This window comes from Crocodylus siamensis, chromosome 4 (assembly GCF_052110815.1).
Source record: "Crocodylus siamensis isolate JL-2025a chromosome 4, ASM5211081v1, whole genome shotgun sequence".
Taxonomy (NCBI): domain Eukaryota; kingdom Metazoa; phylum Chordata; order Crocodylia; family Crocodylidae; genus Crocodylus; species Crocodylus siamensis.
Window position 1 is genome coordinate 234,994,122 of NC_143398.1, and position 19,215 is coordinate 235,013,336.

The following is a 19,215-nucleotide window of genomic DNA, read 5'->3' on the forward strand; positions in this document are numbered from 1 at the left end:
TGACTACACTAAACTGATCCTATTTATTCAGATCTCCTCCCTGAATTGTTATAAGCCCTTAACCATTTTAGTCAAGGTAACAACCAATCTTCACTCCTGTCAGCTTTCAACCCAAGGCAGGTTGTTGAGAATGAGCTGGAGCTTATTTAGACTCATCCATAACTTGGATCCAACAGTAAGATCTTATTACAGGTGGTGATGTAGCTTGCCAATCACTTCCACATTATCTTTGACATGCTGTTAGTTATAAAATCCACTTTTTTTTGGTTTGCTAATTTGCAATGAAGATTACCTATACGTGATCTGGAATCCTGGAATCCCATTTTGCTGAAAAAAACAACTCTGTGCAAAGACAACAACTATGTACATGTGTCTCTGTTCCATAAAATGCTGACATCACATGGCAGGTGAAAAAAAGGAACGTGTCAAGGAGCAGAAATTCCCTCGGGGACAATGGATGGGGAGGGCTCGCTCATTCTCCAAGTAAACTTAATTACTGCAGAAAATATAAACTCTTCCTGTAGTCACACAAATGATTAAGCAGGCCCTGCCAGTGTCCTAGAGACACAGGATGCAAGAGGAGAGAAAAGACACAGCAAATGAAAGGACAATGCCATTTCCTAACACCCAAACCTAAAGATCTCCTGCATGGCAGTAATATTTTGTAATCCCTCTCCAAGAGGCATTAATAGGCACATACAAGCACATTATGGAGAGAAATAGAAACTCAAGGTAAAAATAAAATGAAATATTACCAGTCCTTTCACAATGCTTTGACACAAGACTCTCCATTTCCTCTGTTATTTCACCCAGAGAAAAACATCCAGGACAAAATTATACAACATATAACTTCTACATCATTTACAAATCAGCAAAAATTTTGCATCCCTTCTGTCCATGACAGATTCTTTCATCACAAGGGCCACGTGTCAGCATGCTACTGCTATATTGTTGTTGTTCTCGTAACAAGTGTCTTGGGAAAGTGCTGACCAGATTAGCAAGACTTTGCCTTTCTTTCCTCATCTTAATGCAGTTCCTTGCACACGTCTACATCACCTCTATTCTGCATTATTCAATTCCTTTTCATGGGTCTGCAGGGAATTCCACTAGAGAACTGCAGTCGATTCAAATCTTTGATACCAGTCCAGCATGGACATTTCTTAGCCTGGTATCCGAGTTGCCTAAGGATTACTTAATTATTGAAACTAACTCTGTATGTGCTACACACAATCCTTATTAACTATGAATAAACCCCTCACTCGGGAATCAGATATTGTGGCAGTCACAGCTGTGAAACTGAACATTTGGCACAAATAACCCCGCACATCCTTCTTCAGAAATGTCAAGTGCTCTCCTAAATCGTATGTCAACAAATGCTAAAGCTTATTATACCCAGTAAATAAATATACCAAATGACTTTCTCATGTAGTTTCTTAGCTTAAGGTTTTCATTTTCCCTTCATAGGAAAGCCATGGTCAGTGCTCTACTCAGGTAGGAGTTTCTACTTCCACAATCGCTTCTGTACCATGTCCCAAAACACTTTGTAAAATTTAGCTGATGGTCAATGAAACATCACGATAGCCTGGCTGGGTTAGGAAAACATTACACAGATTTTTACCGAAGAATTAATTTTTAGGGATTATGAAGCAATCCTATTCCTTGCTCTAGGCTGACTCCATCTACTTGGCATGGCTCTAAATAGAAGACTCGACCTATTCAGTCCTGCCTATTTTCCAAGTCTTTCCAACATAGCATACTGATCAGTACTCCCAAGGAATTTATACCTAGACACAGGATGAAATAGATCAATTTTGTGCACTTCATGCTATTTTCTTTGAGAGAAAGGAAGATAAAATGGCAGAATGCCTCCGATTAGCTTAAATCCATACATTACTAAAAACGCATATGACAGTGATTAACTGAATCCCTGTTATTATGCCTAAAATGAGCATGTGGATAAAACTTTAGATAGCTTTACTAATAACAGTTGCTTGGCCTAGGACTGCTACCAATGACTGCTACCAATAGTAAGAGAGTTAAAGCTGAAAATAAGTGCTTCTGAAAATCCCACTATCTGCAATTAGCCAGTAAGACTGCCTTTAATTTTTAGGCAAATCAGTGGCTGCCTATGGTCTACTCTAACAAGTCATGACAGTATTTGTTATTGAAAACTAATTTATGCTTCTCTGCTCAATGAGGTTTCTGCTCAGTTAAGTTAATGAGATGAATTACAAAGCTTTCAATATCACAGTTCATATGCTAATGTTGAGAGCTTATTAGCCATGTCCACAAAATAAGAGTGCTAATAATAATACTGCCCAGTTTGCTGTGATAACAGAAGGCTAACTAAAGATGAGATCAGGTTTCCTCCAAAGAAAGGCCAGGGTTCTGTAAGAAATAGCTCAAAGCATGTTTCAGAAGGCTAAACAGAAGTCAAAGTCTTTCTTAGTGAGCAAACACCTCTAGAAATGTGTTTCTTACCAACAGGAAGGTTTATGTCAAGGCAATAAGCTATCCTGGAGTGGGCTGGCTTTCAAGACCAATATTGAACCAGATGTTTAGCTAGCTCAAACGGTTTCTGTCCACACAAACAGAGCTCTTACCTCCTTAAATTCCTTCACTGTTTTAAAGTAAAGCCTCTGTTTCTCTAGCAGCTCCAAATATTCATCATTTAACTGGTCCCTTCGCATTTTGTTTTCCTGCTTCTTCTTTTCCATCTGTGGAATAAAGCACAAAATAAAACGTACAGTACAAGAGCTAGAAATATCACATGCACTTCCACACAATCTTTAGGAAAGAGGCTTCATAAGACATGTAACGGCGTTTGCTCCTTCCTTCAACAGAACAAACTTTCAGGACCTCACATTTCAGAGACTCCTATATCTTCCTAGTTTTCTCCCCTGAGAATCAACAGGACCCCTCAGAGTGGCTAAAGTGTAGAAACCTTTGTTTACCTTTGTAATTGTCTGGTTTACTGCCTGGTGTTCAAATGAGAGAGAGAAATTACTGATATTAAACATTTTTTTTAAACAAAAGGGTATTGGTGAAATAGCTGAAGCTTCCCTCATGTTTCTACTTTATCAAAAAAAATGATATGAGAGTCTGACAAATTTAGAGTCAGCCACAACAGTTTTAGAAAGTGCATTAGTATGTACCATGCTGCTCTGCCAGCCAATGCCTTCTCCTTCCGGTAGCAGGTTCCCACTGAGGAGGTAGCATTTTATTTTTATTAAGTTTCTGTTGTTGTTGATGTTGTAGATTTCAGACAATCCCAGATTGTTCAGTTTTTATGACATCCGTGAAACTCAGACTTAAGTAGGTCCTTACACGTACTCACTTAGTCTTTACTCTCTTGAAGGCCTTGCAAACCTCCCTAACTAAAACAATACTGTTAAAAACAGTGAGAAACTAAACACAATGTGAACAACAGTAAACCTCCATCACTCCTCCTTAGACAAAGACCTCTCTTGGTACTGGTCAGGTCAAAATCTGACTTAGATTTTAAATTGCTCTAGGTGAAAAACCTACCTATACTCTCTTTGTAAAATCTTATAAACATCTAAGGCCTATTATACAAATGTTTAACAACAAATACTGGCACACGTTCTATGCAACAAGCATACTGTTGGCGATCAGAGGAAGAGTAAGTCTTTTTTTCATTTGCAGTCCTCTGCCCAAGTAAAAGGACCTTAAAGTTGGTATTTACACTAATTTGAAGGAGTGGAACACCTAACGAGACACTCTTAGTGAGAGATTCAGATCCCAAATGGCTAAACAAGGAATACTTTATTACACAAAGGAGACGGGCAAATACAAATCCTACTTGGGAAGGACCGCCTATGTGGAAGGCCAGGGGCTCAGGAATTGTGATGAAGTTAGCTCGCGCCTAAAAGTAACCACCTTCAGTAATCACTTGCATCTGCTCAGAAGAGCAAGACAAGAAACTTCAGTGATCACTACAAAACCTGCGCTGATCTGGAGAGGCAAAGAATGAGGATTGTGTCATCTATTAACCTCTTTATCCTGAATGAAGTCTTGTTCAAAGGGATGCTTGTTATTGACCTACGGGCTTGTTAATTCTTCTGACATGTAAAAAGCAGTCTGCAGGAGGCCACTCCACTTGGCAATCTGAAACGATATCTAAGCATAAGGCTCAGGGCTACTCTTTAAAAACCAGTACTCAGTCACTCCATAGCAATCTCATCGCCCCATCTACAAAACGAGATTAGAGCTTCAGATGCAACAGCTATTGCTTCCAATTATTTCGTGTCTTTTCTTTTAAATTGCAAAATAAAAAGGAGCCGTCTGCAATGATATTTAGATCATTAGTTAGACATAAATCCCTCTGGTGAGGTTATCTCAGGACAAAATAATTTGCCTTGAGGAAAGATCCTGGAAGACAACAACCTACTGGTCAGAATATATTCTGCATCTGTCTACCTGACTGACATAGGAACGTGCTCATAATGTGGAGGCATGCTGCATTCGGGTACTGCTTTTTAACCAAAGGGCTCCTGTAGCACTCTAAATGTTGGTCAGTGCTTAGTGCTCGACATCAGTCCATCCACCGGGACAGGTATTTCTGCGGTGGAAAGCAGCAAGGTGCCAACACTACATAGGAGTTCAATTCAAGGGTGGTTCCAAAGAGGATGGAGCTGGACTGTTCTCAGCGGTGGCAGATGACAGAACAATTGAGAAATGGGCTCAAGCTGCAGCAAGGGCAGTTTAGGTTAGATATTAGGGGAAAAAAAACTCTCACTAGGAGACAGTAAAGCGCTGGAACGGGTTACCCAGCGAGGCTGTAGCATCTCCATCCCTGGAAGTTAGTAAGACCCAGATAGACAAAGCCTCGACTGGGATGATCTAATTGGGGATGGTCCTGCTTTGAGTTGGACTAGACCTCCCGAGGTCCCCTCCTGCCTTAATTTTCTATGATTCAGTGTAGCAAGAATCTTTCAGAAACTTTAAAACTCAGTCAGAAATTGCAGTTGGACTTTATCCCTGAAATTCATAGATGGTAGGGGCTGGAAGGGACCTCACGCCCTTCCAGCCCCTACCATCAAAGAGCACCTCCTTCCCCACCAGGTACAATTTATAATGAATTCTGTTTTCACAGAAGAACTTCACACCCATTATTTGTGCCGGTCCTTGAGAAAGCCCACCAAGATAATTTGATCGAGTCATTCATTGAGATTGTGGAAAGAAATATTTTAAAGCAGCATGTTTCTGACTGATAGGATATAGGTTTGGGGGTAATTACACAAATTCCACTGCAGGCACATTTGCTCTCCATAGGGCCATTGCATTTGTATCTGAAACCCCTGTGTAGTTATTTATTGCAAGAACAAAGACACAGCATGGTCAGTCTGCACTCTCAGGATGTGACTGCTTGAGCCAGCATCTTCCTTTACACTCTGTCATACTTCACGTTTCAAACGAAGTGAAGAACAGAATTACAATCATGACGCCACATGAGTCTTGGCTCAGGAAACCACAGAGAGTACTTCTATTACGATGTCAGTTCTAGACTAATTAGCCTGACACCATGGCGAGCATTATAGTATTTTGGGGAATTAGGAATTACTATTTGAAAGAAACAAAACAAAGGGAAAGTGAAACAGGCAAAAAATCCCAAGTAGCTGTAAGGACACCAAATTTACAAAAAAAACCCCAAGCAACTTTCTACAAATGTGCTCAGGACAGTCTCTTCTGTATTTCAGCTTGCCTGGGATCTCTACAGGTCCTGCTATGCTTCTGCTATAGCAAAAGCCTCTTGTTGCCTTGGGAAATGTATTCATATGTGTTCACTGAAAAGTCCACCGAGGCCTGACTCTGCTACTAGGCAAGTCCAAGGGAAAATTCCTGCTGATCTTAGTGCTGAGTCAGGCTCAAAGGACTGATCTATTTTGTTAAAAATCTTTGTACAGTCCAAGTGGTACAGGCTGCTGGTAGCGACAAAGCTGCTGAAAGTATCATCTTGTTCTGTTCTAAGATGTTTAGCTGCAAGCTCTCTTTTGAGGACACAAAGAAACAAAAAATGATGAAACCTGTCAGATGCTTAATTCATTTGCACCTTTTTTTTTTTTTTTTTTTTATACAGGTTTCTCCGTCTCCCGTCCCCACGCCAAGCCAGGAGGCTTTTCTGAAATAATTCCAAGTTTCTGTCACAGAAAGAAAGAAATAGCATCTAACCTTCATTCGATTCTGTTTAATTCCTTCTACGATCTGCTCCATCTGCCGCAGAAACTGCTCACGAGAACCCGAAGAGGCCATCGCTCTGGAAAATGGATACCAACTGAGTGGGGAGGGAAGTTCAACAACAATGCAACAACGAGACAGCTCTCTCTCTACAGCTGGTCTGCCTATCCTGTGTGTGGGCCTTTCAAAATATACCCAAAGCAATATGTACACGTAGGCTGTTGTTTTTTCCTAGAAACTGAAAGAAAAGCAAATCTAAAAAAATCCAAGATCAGTGACTACGAAGAGGAAGGTGTAGATGTTTAGTTGGTGTAAACCATCATAGGACCATCGGGATCCACTCCCAGCTCAGTTTATAACCCTAGCAGCATGCAAAATTGTTTCCTGCTGTAGCATTTTGTACAGTAGTAATCAGAATTCACTGACAGAAACTGTGCTCTCTAACTAAGCGTTTTACAAAAGGAGCTTGTGTGAAAAGTAGGAATGTATCTGAAAGGCTGGCAAGTATTCTAAGCAGGGTTTTGTAAATCTACAACTATGATGATCTTAGATGACCATATTTTACCTTTAAAGATAGGCTGCCTAAATGAACTGTTGAACATGGGTAAAAGCAATCCAGGCTCATGGGAAGGAAGATTTTTTTTTTTTAATTAAACCAACAAGATTTTTGCAAAAAATTCTTTAATTGCAAGCTTTTGGGCAAAAATCTTGCTGGTCTAATAAAAGATATCATCTCTCCCATGAGCCCAGATTGTTTTTTCCTCTAGACCAGGCTTGTCCAACATACGGCCTAAGGGCCGCCATGCGGCCTGTCACGGCATTTTCTGAGGCTCGCGGTGCTGCGATGGGAAACAAAAGTAAACACTGTTTACTTTTGCTCCCACCGCTTGTCCCTCCCTCAGCCCCTCAACAGCTTCCTAATGGCTGCTGAAGAGCTGGGGAAGGGACAAGGTTCCCACAAACACCGCGTCAGCTTGACTCTGCCGCTGTGGTGCGTGTGGGAAGAGGAGTAGCCGTGTGCCTCTTGGAACGGGATGAGCCCAGCCAGAGCAGCAGGGGCTCAGCTGCACTTTCCCCCTACCTGCACCGATCAGTCCTGAGCGGCATATGGCTCTGCTGCTGCCTCTGCTGGCTGGTGCCAACCCGGGCAGGTCTGTCCCATCTGGAGCAGCATGCAGCTGAAGTCAGCTTCCCATGTGCTGCTGGGGACAGAAGGAGGCTGGCCAGGTTGGCACCAGCCAGCAGAAGCAGTGATGGAGCCATGTGCCGCTTGGGACTGACAGGCAGGGGGAAAATGCAGCTGTGCTCCTGCCACTCTGGCCAGGCTTGTCCCTTCCTGGACAGCACACGGCTCCGCCACCGCTTCTGCGGGCCAGTGCAGACTTCAGCTGCATGCCACTTTTCCTGGCTGGTGCTGACTCGGCTGGGTCCGTCTCATCCGGAACAGCATGTGGCTAAAGCCAGCTTCCCACAAGCTGCTGAGGACGGGAGGAGCCTGGCTGGGTCTGCACCGTCCAGCAGAAATGGCAGTGGAGCTGTGTGCTGCTCGGGACGGGAAGAACCTGGCTGGAGCGGCAGGACCTCAGCTGCATTTTCCCCCTGCCTGCACCAGTCAGTCCCGAGCAGCACATGGCTCCACCGCCGCTTCTGCTGGCTGGTGCCAACCTGGCTGGCCTCCTCCCGTCCCCAGCAGCACGTGGGAAGCCAGCACAGGGAGTTCTCACATGACCTCTGCAGGGCGAGGTGGTGGGAGCTGGTGTCTGCAGGACCCTGCGCTCCGGGTTCACAGTCCTGAGCCCACCAGGGCTGTGTGCGCGGGCAGCCGGGCACCAGGGTGAGCAGAGCTGTGTGGGTGGGCGGGTGAGTGAGGGGCTGCGGTGCAGCATCCACCTCGCTCCAGCCCCCCTCAGGCAGTGCCGGCTTGTGGGGCTGTGCTGCTCGGGGGATGGAGATGTGGAGCTATTTATTTCTCCCCTTTAGTCTCTGGGGCAGCAGCTGGCTGGATGCAGAATGGGTCCCTCCTGCTCCTGACCATCAGCGGCTACCATGAACCTTGAAGTAACAGGCAGGTGCAGTAGGACTACACAGGCAGGGTCTCTCTGGCCCAGGACAGAGAGTGTTTGAATATGGCTTGCTGGCCCACTGGGTGATAAAAAGTTCATGATCTGGCCCCACATTCAAAAAGGTTGGACACCCCTGCTCTAGACCAATACCGCTACAACCTGCATACCTTAAACATGGGTACACTTTCTTACTGACTAGACCAATCTACAAAGGGACCTCATAACTCAAAAAACAGGTCTGTGGATCCTATCACAATGAAAAGTATTCAATATATGCATCTGTTGGTACCAATGGAGTTTGAAGGGTCTGAGGTAACCTTAATGTAATTCAGCACAATATAAAAAAGAATTAACAAGCATATTCCACGTGGGGCTTTTAAGTGAGATACCATCATCACCATCAAACCAATTTGCATCGTAAGCTTATTAGAATTGTTAAAAAAAAAAAATAAAACCAGGCACTAGATTTCAAAATGTACAAAGCTTAAGTGAAGAATTAAGAAAGAAAATTATCCTGCAACTTTTTTAAACAAATCCCACACCACTTTTTAACTGGCTCATCTTAAATCTCAGATTCCAAGAGAATAAGCTACTTACTGCTGGAAATTGTCATGAATTGAGTTCAGCAAGTTAACCTGAAGAAGAAAAAAAGCCAAAGCTGAAATTGTACATTCTCTTTCATACCTGCACTGACTTCAAATACGACTCAGCTCAGAAAGCGACTATTCAACAACTGCACCCTCTGGCCCTAGAGAGCAAGTGCCTGGCTGGATGCACTGAGATATTTACAGCCCACTTATTTCAGGAACAAAAATACAGCTTTGCATTTAATCTAAATGAGTAAAAACTGCTCTTAGCCCATGCATAGCTAAGGGCCTTGACTATATTACAGAAATCTCCTGTGGTGAAGAAGCTGCACAAGTGCAAGCAGGGCTATCACCATACATGCAGCACACTTACCCTGGGGAGGTTTAACTGTACTGATGTAGTTATACCAGTGTCACTGACAGCTTAATTTAAGATAGTTATGGTATGCAGATGCAGTAAAAGGCACGTTGCAGAGAATGCATCACTTGTGATAGTGGACTGGGTAGCTGTTTGCTTTGTTAATAAGCATTTAGGAGACCTTTGAGAGCCTATGGAGTAGATTTTCACATACAATGCCAACTGAGATTTGAATGGGAAAATAAAACCCAACCAAGATCCTGATCCTGCAATTAGCTTTGGGGGGTGCTCATGAAGGATTTGGACCCATCTCCACAGAAATTTATTTTTAAAAAAAATACGTTATTACAAGTGGTGCTAGGAGACTAATAGGAGATCATACCAGCACAGCAAGAAAACCCCAAATACCATTTTGAGGATATTAACATTGCAATGAATCAGAAAATAAATCACCAGTTAGTTTCTACTATCACCCAGGAATAACTTTTTTGGCTGCTTGAAAACAGAACAGTTAAACTATTCATCGAGTACTTCCCCTATAGCCTTCCTTGTGAACCTTATTCCATCGCTAATTTGAAATTACTGTATAGCTTGAATACTCAGCAAGTTGTAGAAACAGAGGGAATGTTTGCTTCATGCTTGAGAAAGCAAAGACCCCCCAAACACAGGGAACTTCTCTGTATACATTAGCAGAAAATATCTGGTCACTGAAACCTTGTTAGACAACTACAATCATACTGCATATTCCACTCAAGAGTTCAGATGACATAAAAAAGCCACTAAGACATTTCTCTTGTGATTAACATCAAGAAATTAGAACACTTTGATGTCTGTATATGGTTGCTTTTTAAATTTACATTAATATGCATACAGAGGATAAGGTTTATAATAAAAACCTTCCACAAACATTGAATTATTTTGGAAATATTTGTCCCAAGCTTGTTTTTGAAGATTTTAAAAGATGACTTTTTTTTTTTATCATAACTGAATACTGCTGTTCTGAAATGTATCACCCAACCATAATAGCTCCCTTTATTCAGAAGCATTCAGCCTAAAGAGATCAGTTTGCATTCCCATATCCTCATTAAAGATTATAATAATTGGCAGTAAAGTCTAACTAGGGAAGATATTAAAGCAATGAATTCTGTAGTTGTTCTTGTACTACCAGAATAATGATATCTGCAACTTAATACTTATTTAAAATGGTGCACAACACAGTACTACTTAGGTAAAAATAATACAGCAAAGACCACCTCTGATCCTGCAGATTAATCAAAGCATTTCCCATTATTATTATTTCTTCCCCATTTTATAGAGAATACATCTCATAGAGTTGGGATTAGTCTTCTGTTTCTTGTATCACAGGATGTATATTCAGACATTTTACATGTATGGTCCATGTGTATTTTTTAAACATAAATTAGATTATATGAAAATACATACAGTTGACTTATTTTTTTGCCTGGAAAGAAGAAATATCATCTCTCACATACCAGGAGCTAATGTCTAAGGGCACCTACACACATGCCGCACGCAGCACAGCAGATTCAATTAATTAACCATTCAATCAATTAGTGTATTAATTAACCCGTTCCAGCAGCCTCCATGTCATGTCTATTCAGGGTCTCTGAGCTTCAAAATGGCAGCAGGGGCGCTTGAACTAAAGCTCAAATCAGCTTTAGTTCAAGCACCTCCACTGCCACTTCGAAGCATGGTATGCTAATATACATGACGCTGCAGGTGCTTTAATCAGAGCAGCTCTTATTAAAGTGCCCCCCTCCACCCTGGAGCACATGTATAGACACCCTAAAAGCTTCTGTGGAAGGAAAACCCTTAAATGACACTTTTGTCAGACCAGTCAGATACACCTACACAGCACTGATAAATTTTGTCTTGCAGAACTCATAAAATGACTATAATGCTACGTAAATTTGAGAAACAACACAATCCAGGGTAAAACATTCTCTAAGCCTGCTCCACAAAGCTACATATTCCTCATGCATGTTGGTGTCATACGCGTAGGTTAATTAGAACTTCCTGTCAAAACTGTTGGCCTAATTAAAAAATATATATATTCTCAGCCATATTGCTCAATTCAGCACAGCATTTAGGCACATTTAGTGTTTCACATTTTCAGTTTTTATTTTCAAAAAACAAAATCCAGGAATTTTTAAGCCTGGTTTGAAATCAGGATAAAAGCGAAGAAAAGGAAAAAAAAAAATGGTTCAAACCAGGGAAAATAATAATATGTTCCCACGGTGGTGAAGTATGGAGGGAGTAAGGCTAGGGCTGGGGGAAGGGTGGGGTTCAGCCCATTAGCCATTGCTGGGGCTGCAGCAGGGAGCAAAGCAGAGGTAACCATCAGTGGGTACAGGACAGGGGGCATAGCTCTTGCTTCTATGTGCGCCCCAAGAAAGCTGCGGGCTGCGCTGGGCTCTTCCTGGGGGGGCGCGTGCCCCTGGATCCGCGCTCAGGACACTCACCTGGCACAGCTCCCCAGCCCGTAGCTCTCCCAGGGTGCATGTAGCAGCAAGGACTGTGCTGCCTATGCCCGCACCCACTTACAGCTCCCTCCGAAGCTGGTGTCAGCCATTCCCAGGGCAGCTGCAGAGAAGGCTGGGGTGAGGGGGAGCAAGAGGAGCCCTGGGGGGAACAGGGCATGGCGCAGTTTGTCCCCGTTCACCCCAGCTCCTGTTACAGTGGCCCTGGGAGCAGTTGCTGGGCTGCACAATGCCCCGAATCCCCCAGGTCTCTGCCCACTTGTCCCTACTCACCCTAGGCCCTGGGCTGTGCCATGCCGTGGTGCAGGCAGGTAGCATCAGCTGCTCCTGGGGCTGCTGCAGCAGGGGCTGGGATGAGTGGGAACAAGTGGAACCCCAGAGGGCATGGCGCAACTTGTCCCCGCTCATCCCAGCCCCTGCTGCACTGGGCCGATGCAAGCTGCCTGAAGCCTCTAGGCTACACTGTGCCCTGAACTCCCCGGGGCTCTGCTTGTCCTCACTTTCCCCAGCTCCTGCTTCAGTGGCCCCAGGAACAGCTGACACCACCTACCTGCACCATGGCACAGCGCAGCCCAGGGGCTGGCCGGAGTGGAACATGGCTGGACGTAGAAGGGGTGGGGACCCAACCTAGATCCCAACCCCAAGCACTACCACATCCTGCCCCACCTGGGGTCAGAACCAGGAGCCCTGCACCCCCAGGCAGTGACTCCAGCCCTGTGGCCTTGTTCAGAGCGGCCGGGTGCAGCAGCCATCACAGGGAGCAGGGCCAGGCTCTCCCACCTGCCCGCCCCCGCTGGGTCTCCCAGCACCTGGGACAGGGCCGCAGCCAGAGCCGCCAGGGTGCAGCTGGGACCCGCCCGCCGTGGAAGCAATTCCTGCAGCCTCTCTCAGGGTCAGAGCAAGGAACCCCGTGCCCCCAGGCAGTGGCTCCAGCCACCATCCCTCGGCCCTTGTGCAGCTGCCGTTCAACTGACTCATATGTTTTTTTAAACACATTTCACAATCTGAACAACCTTCATAGCCCAAAAAAAACACGCAAAAAAATCCCCTACAGGGGACTGTTTGGCATACAACCCAACGCCATAGCCACCTCTTAAAGCAAAGGTTATGCAAGAAGGTCACATGCCAAGATTACTGTGGTCATTTTTCTTCTCCAACACAAAGAACTACAAGAAGCTTGTAAGTTCAGTCTTGCAGGAAGTTCTGCAAGGAAACTGACACTTTCTGAGAAGCTTTACGCAGAAGTAATATCTAGGTCCTATTCAGTCAACCAGTCTTCTTGTTAGCTTCATCACAACATTTAGTCCATAACCATTCTGCTCATTTCTGAACTTTTCAAGGTGATTACCCCTGCTCCAACAAACCCAATCCAGTGAATATTATACAAAAACGTAGCGCCATTTTGTCAAGGTCTAAACATTTTTTAAAAAAAAAAAAATCTTCTTACCTCCTTTTCCAAATATACCTTCTTATCATCCAGTGTGTTATACAGGGTGAAGAACTGCTTGGTTTCCTTGTGAGTTGCTGACACTGCAAATGAAAGTAAAACAGAACAACAATGAAAGGGCACGAGGCGACTGGTCTTCCAGAATGTTCAGGATATTTTGTTGCTGTTATCTGCCTAATTTGGTATTAGGAAATATATTCTAATAAAATTGTTTAAAAATAGTTCTCATACTATGTTCCCATTGGGAATACAAAGAAAAAACCAAGGATGCTTTGATACTGTGAACCCAGCTCAAAGGAGGTGAAATCCTGGTTTAAGGGAGTCCATTCTAGGACTCTAGGTAGGAGAACAGTGCACAAAGATCTTTCATTGTGATAAAAAACTCTTTTTTCTGATTATGTTTTGTTCCTACTGTTAAGATTCAGTGATATAGTATTTTTTTAAAGGTTGATTCTTTTTAAATAGATGTGGATAAGCCTTCTGGGGAGAGGCCTTGCACTTCATGTCACTATTATCTTCAAGCCACAACTGCAGCAATAATGACTTGTTGACAGTGATGTGCCAGTGGGGCCTGCTTTACAAGAGATGTCATCTGAAAACAGTCTGGTAGAGTTGCTGGCTTTCACTCAGAAAGGAAGCGAGTGTGCAAGGCCTCTCTCCAGAAGGCTAATCCACATCTGTTTAAAAGGAGTCAAGCTTGGATTTTAAAAGAGCATGAGCAAAGTAACTAAATCTGCTGGGGGAGGTGGGAACAGCACAGGGAGCAGGAGAGGGGGAGAGAGGGAAATCAGTAGGACTTTGGAACGAAACTATCTTAAAATGACTCTACTAATGCTGCCTTGAGTACTGAAAACGAAGAAGCGTCATTGAGTTGTAGCAACAACAGGTAGCTCTTGCACCTCAGGAGCATCCAAGGAGATACTAACAGTTAGGAGGATGAAAAGAAGGGAGAGCTCTCTTTCTCCTTGAACATCATATGGGCTGCCTAGCATCTTTTAGTGTCTGCCACTTTCGTTCAACTTGTGAAACCTGCATGTAAAAAACAGACTGATGGGTGACAGAGGGGATAATATAAAGTAGACAGCAGAAGGGGCATTTCTACAGAAAAGGAAGTGGAGAACACTTAGGCCTCATCTCAAAGAAAAAGGTGTGCTTTGCAAACATGTTAAGGAACATACTTCAAAACACCATTTAGCACTGAGTGGAGAAACACAGCATGCCAGGGTCAGCCTCAAGATAGGTAGCATGGGCTAAGGAAGACACTACCCTACACACAGACACATTCACCTCATCATCCTACTCTAGACAGAGCCATAGCAGAAATGGCAAGGACTGAAGGAACTTATATGGAATAAGGTCAACAGAGGAGATGAATGAGTAAGAGGTATTATGTTTCCCAATCTGAGTCAGCTTTCCATGCTGTGGAATTGTGGTACGAGACATTTGTTTATATAATAAGGTTTTAATAGTGCCTGTGAACAAATTAAACTGCCACAAAAAAGGAAAACAGGAAGTTAGAGGCTTTAAAACAACCAAATTGCACATTTTAAAATATGCAGAGATGATCGCGTGGGGCCTGGGGCAAATCAGCTCATACAGGGCCCAGACGCGGCAGCGAGGGGGAGGTGGGGTGCCAGGTATAAAGTGCCAAACTTCCTCATTAGTTACCTAGCTACACTGATGTACGGCAGCACAGACTGTATGGAAAAAAAACACATGCTAGCATTGCACAGAAATGCAGACAGAAAATTCCCACTGAAGGGGAAGCTGCTCACTTTTCTACACACTTAATACTACTGCAATGTTATACATGTTTTTATGGCATCTAGTGTAGAGGGCTGTGATTACGAGTCAGGCCGCTTAATACCTCCATATTACAAGAGTGCTTACAGTTAATATATTAACCATTAACCATATTACCTTGGAAATGGAAATGCACAGATAAATTAAGTTACAAGAATGGCCCTGCAGGTCATCAGTGACTTCATTTTGGCCCATTTGACTAAATAATTCTCACTATATATGTTCTACAAGAGCTAATGAGCTGCCATACTTTAAGCAAGACCTTTGCTGAACTGATGTCCTATGCTGTGCTCAGTGAAACTATTCACAGTAACTTAATTATCTAAGCCTGGAAGAATGAAAGAGCAACCTCCGCTTTATGCTCCTATTATGATATAAATGAAGTATGCTGATAAAAATAAACATTAACAGCCTGGAAAATAACTTAGCAATTTGCAACCACATGCTCATAGTCAAACTAACATCAATGCACATTTCATTGGTAAACACTGTAATAAAGAAAACCTAGGAAGTCAATCACTAGGAGTCTGTGATGAACTTGACCTCTACTGATCAGAGCATGGGAGAGGAGGACAGGGACATGAGGAACAAAGAATCTCTCAATTAAACAGGGTTTCTCAATCACAGTCAAGGAACTGGACAGCTTAGGGGCAGGGAATTATTTTGGGCCAAGGGCCGCTTACTGAGTTTTGGCAAGCCCTTGAGGGCCACATGACAGGCAGCCAGGGGCGGATAAATATTAATTTTCTAAAATTTTTAGGGGCCCCGCGAGCTGGATAGAATGGCTGGCAGGCCACATTTTGCCCACCCGGGCTTAGACCCACACTATGAAAGTATGAGGAGCATGGGGCCAGTCTGTGGGCTGGATTGGGCCCACAGACTAGCCCCACGTGCCAGCTCCAAGCTCATGCACTGCATGCAGTATGTGCCAGCCCTGGCCCTACACACAATGCTTGGGACTGGTCCAGGACACGTACTTCACCTGATGCCTGAGCCAGACTAGACCTGTGCTCTGAATCCGGCACACAGGGCCAGCCAGTGCACATAAGCCGCTTTCAAAATAGCCAAAGCTGGTTTAAGATCAACCTGGATGGAAGTAGTATCAGACTTCACTGATTCAGGTTAAATCAGTTTACTGAACTTCTGTCCCAGATCCCCTCCACAGTCAACTCACAGTCCCCCCAGCATCCCAGGATGCTTTGTACCAGCATGTAAACTCCCCCTCGCAGGGTGGGCAGGCTAGCCTTGGCCCAGGCTGCCTGCTCCAGATGACCAGGGGGGCCTGCTCTATCACCCCCCAGCTTCTGGCTTGGGTCACTGCAGGTACGTGAGTGCATTTCCAGAATCAAAAGTGAACATCTGTTCCCTTGCTTATTGGTTCAATCTATGTAATTCAGATTAACCTGTGAAAATGGAATCAATTCATTCTTGGGCTTTTTGACTGTCTGGGCTTAGCCCATCCAGGCAGAAGAGTTTAACTGGGAAACCTGCAAGTCCCCGCTGGAACAGCACTGCATTGGGTGCACACTGAGCTAAAAGGCTCAGTTATAACTACTCTCTTTCCATCTCCATGGACGTGGACATACAAGTTGGGTACTTTGGTGGCAGGCTTGTATAATGCACATATACATCTTTTGGAATGTATTAACAGGCAAGGCTCAGGGGTTAATTCACACATGTTCAGGAAAGACTTGCTAGAATTTTACACCTTAACTCCCCAAAGGTTCATCCACACGGGGCACTGTACTGCCCAGGACTTTCCCTGCAAGACCTACGCTATGAACACATTGGCTATTTCTAGACTGCAAACCTGCCATGCTCAGCAGCACCCTGAAAAATACCATGCTGCTCTGCCCTCTGTGCTTCTGCACAGCATTTGGCGGTGGGTGGGAGGGGTTAATTGGCACTGTCACTCAGAACTCACTCAGAACTAACCAGCTCATCCACAGAAACACAGGGAGTCAGCTGTATTTTTTCAGATTGGGAGTGGGGGGTAAGGCACAAAGAACAGTGGAGCATGTTTGAGGGCACTGCTATCAGGCACAGTAATTCTGTAGTCTCCACATAACCTCTAAGTAGAATTTAATGCCAAATCCCATGAAAAATTAAGTCTTGTGGATCTCAAATAGGGCACCCAAAAGTGCTGAATATCCTTCACCTTAATTTCTCTGTACTTCATCTGTAAAACAAGAGTAACAATAATATTTATGACCCTCCCATGGATGCTATAAAAATAAATTAATGGCTTGTATTACTATAATAATTCATAGCATAGAAGAGCCTGTATAATCAGGTGCAGTAAGAGAGACAGTGGCTGCATGCTGAACAACAGGGAGAATATGTGCTGAACAGCTTCTCAGTAAAGGGGCACCCCATCCATTATGTCCATGGAGTTGAATAAGGTCTTGCAAAAACCCAGGATGTGATTATGTGACTAGATATATACTGTTATGCCTAGTCACTGGTAGTTAAAAGCGACAAAATAAGGTTGTATGGGCCACTATCATTCTGGTATTATCTAAGTTTTCAGTTTTTGATTTGACAAGTGCAGCGTTGTATACATTTTAGTTTTGCGCCTATTATTAATCATACCCATGCACTCCCCCCTCAACCAACAGACTGTGCATGGTTCTCTCCACCTTGACTCTAGTCTGACAGAACTATATTTGTAGAATACACGGGCAACTTGCATGTCCAGTTCCACAAATTGTGCCCACATACAAAATTGGGGCCAATATGCCAAAATCAAATCATTACAGGGAAGAAATTCTAGTTAAAACTTCCTGTTTTAAACTTCCTGCTTGGCTATTGCAGCCTATTTGTAAAGGAAAATAATTGCGTTTCATCTCCCTCTCACATGTACCTGTAAAGGGACAAGAAGCTGTTTAAAAGATTAAGAGACTTAACCTTAGATTTCTTGATATTGTTTGGTTCACAACAAGTCACTTAAAGAACAGTGGAAAAGTGTCATGGAAAAAAAAGTGATAAGGTAATGTTAACTGTGATTAATAAAACATGAATCAGATGCATGGGGACTTCTCGTATAAACAGTGGATTAAGGGCTTTCAAAACACTGATCATTGAACCAAGTGACTGAACCTATTGCAAACAAAATTTACTCCAGAGATCTTGTGCATCAAGTTTCAGTCTCAAGGGAATTTTTACAGCCGGTTTATAAAGCCTTGAAGATAGGAGCATATAATGTAAATGTCAAATGACCCTTAAATACAGCAGAATTAGCAGGTGCTCTTGTCATGCACCATAAGCTTATAATGTGATTACACTCCTTCATTGCATGGCCTTCAGTAGCACATTTCTGTTTGATATACATACCCTGACTATAGAGTTCGATAAATCTCTTCTGATACTGTGTTAACTCAGCTCTGCTGGGCACTTCATCAATCTTGCGTTGTAAAACGGCTATTTCCCTGTTTCTTCGGGCCTGAATAGATGGAAGAATACACAAATACCCAGTTTTCATTTAAAATAGTGAAAAGCAGAAAAACTGCTAAACTAGCTAACTCTATTATGGCAATGGAAAAGAGGAAAGGTTACTAGATTTGTTTTGTTAGGCCTCAACATTTGATTCACAACACTAAATTGTTTTACGATTGGGGGGGGTTGTTTTTTTAAGCTTTACAGAAATCTATTTAAAATATTACACTAAGAAAACTATAAGAAATTGCCCTAGTAAATCTATAATAAGAACAACAAAAGTATCACTTAGCACTCACCAATAACAGTCGGATCTTCTGAAGTTTCTCTCTCTCTGTTTTGTATTGTTGGTCTATAATCTTGTCTGGTTCCTAAAAATTTGGGAAAGCAAACAATTTCTGATTAAAAGCTTATCAGACTTTTAGTCTCTAATTACAACTTAGCAGATCGATTGGATTCTTTTTCTTTTCATTCACTTTTGCCTTAGTGATATCCTAGATCATGCCAATATTTTCATGATTTTAAATAAAATGTGTCAAAGAAGCTATATGAAAAACAATACTTATAAGTGTCCCTTGTACTAGATAAATACTTGTGTCTTTTGCCAGCTTTCAAACTTTTGCTAGTTTTTTTTGTTGTTGTTGTTTGCTATATAGCTTTTCACGGGAGATTATTTTCCTTCTCCAAAGAAATTACTGCAAGGTACAGTAATATATTATGCATGGCAAGTTTTTCTTTACTTTTTCCTTGTACTATTTATGTTAACTTTACTAAATCATTAGGGCATGGGTTTTCAGCCTTTTGGGGTTAGTGTACCCCCAAC

General features: G+C 43.0%; 1 protein-coding gene across 4 annotated transcripts in view; it reads right to left on the reverse strand.

Annotated features, from left to right (window-relative positions):
• Positions 1 to 19,215, reverse strand: part of CCDC93 (CCC complex scaffolding subunit CCDC93) — an 87,230-nt gene that overhangs the window by 499 nt on the left and 67,516 nt on the right. For all 4 annotated transcript variants that reach the window (XM_090045904.1, XM_090045903.1, XM_090045901.1 and 1 more), the window contains 6 exons: positions 18,692 to 18,763; positions 18,291 to 18,399; positions 13,155 to 13,237; positions 8,859 to 8,896; positions 6,193 to 6,277; positions 2,604 to 2,717 (listed from right to left, as the gene is read on the reverse strand). In XM_090045904.1, the coding sequence (XP_089902030.1) occupies positions 2,604 to 2,717; positions 6,193 to 6,277; positions 8,859 to 8,896; positions 13,155 to 13,237; positions 18,291 to 18,399; positions 18,692 to 18,763 (501 nt within the window). The remainder of the gene's footprint in view (positions 1 to 2,603; positions 2,718 to 6,192; positions 6,278 to 8,858; positions 8,897 to 13,154; positions 13,238 to 18,290; positions 18,400 to 18,691; positions 18,764 to 19,215) is intronic.